Below are 6,163 nucleotides of genomic sequence, written 5' to 3'. Positions count from 1 at the left end.
AATCAAAATGATTTTCTATTTTTGGTGACAATATGTATTCCCTTGTGTATGACCATATCTATAACAATTTAAAAGCGTTAAGAAAAAAAATAACAAAAGGGATCTAAACTAATATTGTCTTCAACTGACTTACTAAACTATATATTTATGTTCTATTTATAGAATCTCTTTCGAAGGCAATATGTGCTCTCCCGAATAAATAAAAGCCAAAGATATAGGAACAAATGCTAGAGACTAGCTAGAGTAGAAATTGCAAAAAAATTATTATCGAAAAACCAATACAATACTTGAGAAATTATTAAATATATATAGTGTATATATAGAATTTACCATGATTTTACTATGTGCTATATATTTATTAAATTAGGGTACATATAGTAAAGTGATATTATTGGGGAGATTAGTCTCCCCATCTATTTATATTCATGTGTCTGCATTTTAAATAGGGAAATTATTTTTAATATTTTTATAATTTAGGAAATAAGGCACATGCAGCGCACTTGCCTGTATAATCATGATGTCCAATTAGTGTCATATTTTCTCGCCACAACACATATAAATTTGAACTTGCGATTGACCTATCTGATCACAAGATTCTTGTTTGGGCCACTTCACTCTTCGAACATGGCTTTCAGTGCCCTCATCCTCCTCCTACCACTTCTCCTTTGGTCGAGACTTTCTTTCAAAAGCTCAACATTAATGGTGAATTGCCTCACTGATCATCAAATCTTCAAGAACCAGAAGGCCCTGCCCATTGACACCCCCTTCCAGCTTCCTTCTCCATTACCCCAATGGCCCTCTGGTATATATATATCATGCACACCCCACCTATACTCTCTCTCTCCCCCCCTGTGGATCTGTAGTATTAGAATTCTCTCCAGCTAAAGTGTTTGCTCTTTAATTTTCTGCTTTGGTATAAAGGTATGAATTTGAATCGCAGGGATAGGTTTCGCGAATGGAATAATTGATCTAGGAGAAGGGCTGCTGGTGCGTCAAATTTCATCTTTCACCAAAGTTTGGAACATCAGAGAAGGCGGCGATGACAATCTCGGCGCCTCATTCTTCGAACCTCCTCCGACTCCGGCCCCCGACGGATTCTTCATGCTGGGTTCCTACGCCCAACCCAACAACAAGCCTCTCTTCGGCTCCCTCCTCGTCGCCAAAGACTCCACCACCAGCAGCGCAGCTCCAGCCCTAAGGCCGCCGCTCGACTACACTCTCCTCTGGAGCAGCACCTCTTCCAGACTCAAAACCGACGGGCCCGGCTTCTTCTGGACCCCAATGCCTCCCGCCGGCTACATCCCCCTCGGAGTTGTCGTCACCACATCGCCGCAAAAGCCTCCCCTCGACAAAGTCCGCTGCGTCCGGGCCAATCTCACCGACACCGCCGAGACCGACAATGTCATCTGGGGACAAGGCTCCGCCGTCAACCTCTTCAGCTTGAGACCAAGACTCAGAGGAACCCAAGCTCCCGGCCTCGCCATAGGCACATTTATCGCCAATCTCAGCAACAATCCGGCGACCTCCATAGCCTGCTTGAAGAACACAAACCCAAATCGCTTCTCTGCCATGCCCAACCTCAACCAAATCAAAGCCCTCCTTCAAGTTTACTCTCCGCTAGTTCACTTCCATTCTAAAGAACAATACCTCCCTTCTTCGGTCTCCTGGTTTTTCACCAATGGAGCTCTGCTTTACACCAGAGGGCGAGAGTTGAACCCGGATCGGGTCGACCCGACGGGCGCCAACCTCCCGCTGGGCGGCTCCAACGACGGCGCCTACTGGTTGGACCTCCCCGTCGACGGAGCCGTGAAGGAAATGGTGAAGAAAGGAAACTTACAAAGCTTCGAGGCGTACGTACACGTAAAGCCGGTGAACGGCGGGAGCGTCACCGATCTGGCGATGTGGCTGTTCTACCCTTTCAACGGGCCGGGAAAGGTGAGAATCGAGAAGTTTGACGTGGAATTGGGCAGAGCCGGAGAACACGTTGGCGACTGGGAGCAGGTGACTTTGAGGGTGAGCAATTTCAACGGGCAGTTGCAGAGCGTCTTTTTTTCTCAGCACAATAAAGGGATGAAGGTGTCGGCGCCGGAGCTTGAGTTCGAGAACGGGAACAAGGTGGCGGTATACGCGTCGCTGGACGGGCACGCCTCGTACCCTCATCCGGGGGTGGTTTTGCTGGGGAGTAAGCTGAAAGTCGGAGTCAAGAACGAGACAGACGGGGGCGGCTCGACGGTGGACACGGGGGCGAAATACGCGGTGATCGCCGCCGACTACTTGGGGACGACGGTTGTTTCGCCCCCGTGGGTGAATTATATGAGAAAGTGGGGTCCGAAAATCACGTACGACATTTGGGACGAGATCAACAGGGCGGTGAAATGGTTGCCGAAATTTCTGAGAAATAAATTACTGGACTTTTTGAAGAAGTTGCCCAGGGAACTGTTGGAGCAGGATGGGCCGACTGGCCCTAAGGAAAAATCCAGCTGGGATGGAGATGAGTTTTGAGGAGTTTGAATTTGGATTTCTGCATGTTGAATCCATACGCAGATACTTGTGATCGATCGTGGTGGAGATGACGAAGATTATCGCCGGCAGACGGCGCCGGGTCTCGATCCGCCGGCCGGATAATGGGATAAAATTCCGATATACCACTGGTTGATAATAAATGCGCACTATCAGTACTGTCTATGAATGAAGACAAGGGGGCAGACAGATGCCCTGGCTCCCCCTCCCATCTGCAAATGTCCAAAGTTACACAAAAGAAAATTTCTTTTAAGGTAAGAAATAGTTAAGTTATTAATAAAGAATGAATTATTAGGTACACTAAATATATGTATAGAACTAAAATAATTTTACTATGCATAAAAAATAATTATAATTATTTGATTTAATTTAAAAATAAACAAGTCGAAATCGTATAAGCCTTAATGCACATACACTTTGTGTACATAATGTTTGGGTAAAAGACACTAACCTCTCATAAGATTTGGTAAAAAGACAACCTTTTCTGAGTTTCAAAAATGTTATTGAAATTTAAAAAATATCACAAATCACTCCCAAGATTTGTCAAAAAAGACTCAAACCTAAACTTATCTTTTTACAAAATATAAAGAAAGATTTATATCTTTTTGACAAATCTTAGAGAAGGTGTCTGTCTTTTTATTAAATTGTAGGAGTAATTAGTATCTTCGCCCTTAATATTTTTTGTTAAGAAGATGAAAATATATATATATATGTACACGGAAAGATGCGAAGAATGTACGGTCAATGTTTAGAAATAAAAAACTAAACGAGATGTTAGAAGCATTGCATGTCAATGCAACTAGGACAAGAGTATTTTGTTTTAGTTTACCTAATGTTTGATATGTAAGAATGGAAATGGAGTGAAATGAAGGTAGTTTTTATTATTACAAGTTCGCTATATATGTTAGGACTAATAAAATATGAAATAGAATCATATAAAAAAATTAAAAAAATTCTTTAAAAGGTTTTTAAAGGTAAAATTGTTTATTTTATTTATTTATTTATTTATTTCTATAATCTAACTTTATGTTTCCTTCCCAATCTATCTGTTCCTAAAATAAAATAGTAATAATATAAAGATTTAATGGCTTACAAAAATATGTTTGTGCATGGTATCACTGTATATACGCGCATATGTGTATGTGTGTATACACACATACATACATACATATATATATATATATATCATAATTAATAAAGAAAATGACAATACAAATTTCTTTTATGAATTCATAACATGAAATACAAAAAGAATGTATATTTCTAAATCTCATATATATATATATATATATATATATATATATATATATATATATCTTCTCCCCATGGCATCCAAAGTTATGCAATTTTTTTTCTCACAATTTCAGTGATGGAATCACACAATTATGTTCTAGCATGATTAATTAATTATAACTCTTTTGTTGAATTATTATATTTTTATAATTTTTATCATATTCCCATCTTATTCTGTTCTATTTTTAGGAATATAAATTTCACAAATCAAACATAATCTATGAAATTTAATTTTAAAAAATTTAGTTCTATATTATTTATGTGAATTTTTTTTTATTAATCTACTTTGCTTATTAACTTCTATGAGTACTCGTCATTTGTCTACTATTTTTTGTGGACTCTATTTCAAGTGTACCCCATCAAATTATGAATGACATGACAATTTGAGTGGCTAAAAATTTTAGAAATTTTATAAAAGAAAAAAAAAAGAAAAAAATTGGACCTTGTGTTCCACTACTAGTGGGATTGGCTATATAATTTTTTTTGTTTTTTCAATTTACACTAGTATAACCAATATACTCCGACAATATAAGAGCTATTAAATCCTTATTTTCTATCTTATTTCAAGTTATTTTTGGTATATTCCTATCCTTTGTACTAATACTAATATTAACTAACTCAATTCATTCTCATTGATGCATTATGTTACCTATGTTGCACATGTCCAAATCATCTAAGTTGTTTTTTCCTTATCCTTTTTTTTTTTTTTAATAAGTATTATATCTAACTTATCACGGATATATTCATTCTTTAATTTATCTTTTAACGTTATACCACCACCTTAACATTTCATTGCAACCACTTTTACTTTTTGGATATATTTTTTCTTACTTGCTCAACATTCTTATTCATACAACATATATAGTTGGTTTTATAACCATCCTACAAAATTGTCTTTTTAATTCTTATATTTACACAACATGCTCGTAGCATATGTCCATCTTACTCATCTTGTTGTACTTTATGTAAAACATCTTCTTCATTTTATCCAAGGTACCGAAATTTAGTAATGCTATTAGTTTCTTGACCACCAAATTAATCTTTTACCAAATATTTCTCCTAACATGACTAAAATTACATTTCATATATTAGTTTATTTATACAAGTTCTAAAAATTATAAATTCTAAAGTTTCTCTCAATAATTCTAACTTGAATTCTACTTCATGCTAATTTAATCAATCAAAATAATACCATCTACGAATAACATATACCATTTTTTATACTTGTTGCTACCAAATATTGGCCAAAAAATGCAGATTAATCTCAACCTTGACCACCTGCAAAGAATCAAACAAGAGAGGCTTGGAGGACTTAGAGTGTACTCTGGGAGATCACTTTGATGTCTAAGTTTAGGAATGTGGAAGGATAGGATTGTTGCAATTGTAAAAATGGATAAGAATGAGATGTCTTACCTCTTCTCATAGTACCCCTTTTATAGTCATTAGAGGCATACTCTTATTGAATTCAGTATTTAATGATTAATTATTTAGATGGTGGGGGGTTATATTTTGATTAAAGGATGTTTTTCAATAAAAATAATTATAGGGCCATTATCTTTGCCATTAATCAATGTACCCAATTGATCTTGTTATTGTCTGGGTTAATGTATATATATTTATCATTTTATGCTATATCAGTTGCCCTCCACCCCTTTTACTCTAAAGTCTTTGAATCACATGTCCTTGACTTGAGAGTATCTCGCGATAACCAGAAACCTTGTATGATGACCATTGAATTTAATTTATAGCCTTCTCTTTTATCTCAAGATTTTATCACTCTTTGGCACTTTGAGTCGATTTGGTTCAACTTGAGCTAGTTAACCCATTTTTAGCTCAATCGGAGCAATTCCTTTATCTACTAACCAGTTCTTTTATATGTTAAGCAGTTCTTTTATCTGCTAAGTAACTCTTTTATTTTCTAAGTAGTCCTTTTATCTACTGAGTAGCTCTTTTATCAGCTGAGCACTCTTTTATCTATTGAGCAGCTCTTTTGCTGAGCATATTCTATCTGCTAAGCAACTCTTTTATGTGTTAAGCAGCCCTTTTGTAACGACCTGATTAATAAACTGATATATATATATATATATATATATATATATATATATATATATATATATTATGATAATCTACATACTCTGATACCATACTGGGATAAACCCAATCATGAACCTAAGCAACGAGAAGCATGAATCACATAGACATAACCATATGAAAATATATACACAATACAAAAATCAATACCTCACAATACCAGAGTACTACATGTTTTCCAAAATATATACAAACATCTATTCCCAAAATACCCTTAACTAGCTAGAGTATACAAAAATACTCCCAAAATGTACTCACT

General features: G+C 36.1%; 1 protein-coding gene across 1 annotated transcript; it reads left to right on the top strand.

Moving 5' to 3' along the window:
• Positions 1-551: 551 nt before the first annotated feature.
• LOC131149214 (hypothetical protein At1g04090-like) lies at positions 552-2,825 on the top strand. The gene is made up of 2 exons (XM_058099464.1): positions 552-802; positions 941-2,825. The coding sequence occupies exons 1-2, from the start codon at positions 625-627 to the stop codon at positions 2,500-2,502; spliced, it is 1,740 nt and encodes a 579-aa protein (XP_057955447.1). The 5' UTR covers positions 552-624; the 3' UTR covers positions 2,503-2,825.
• The last annotated feature ends 3,338 nt before the right edge of the window (positions 2,826-6,163 follow it).

Source organism: Malania oleifera, chromosome 2 (assembly GCF_029873635.1).
Source record: "Malania oleifera isolate guangnan ecotype guangnan chromosome 2, ASM2987363v1, whole genome shotgun sequence".
NCBI classification, from domain to species: Eukaryota; Viridiplantae; Streptophyta; class Magnoliopsida; order Santalales; family Ximeniaceae; genus Malania; species Malania oleifera.
This window is presented reverse-complemented; position numbering and strand designations above follow the sequence as displayed.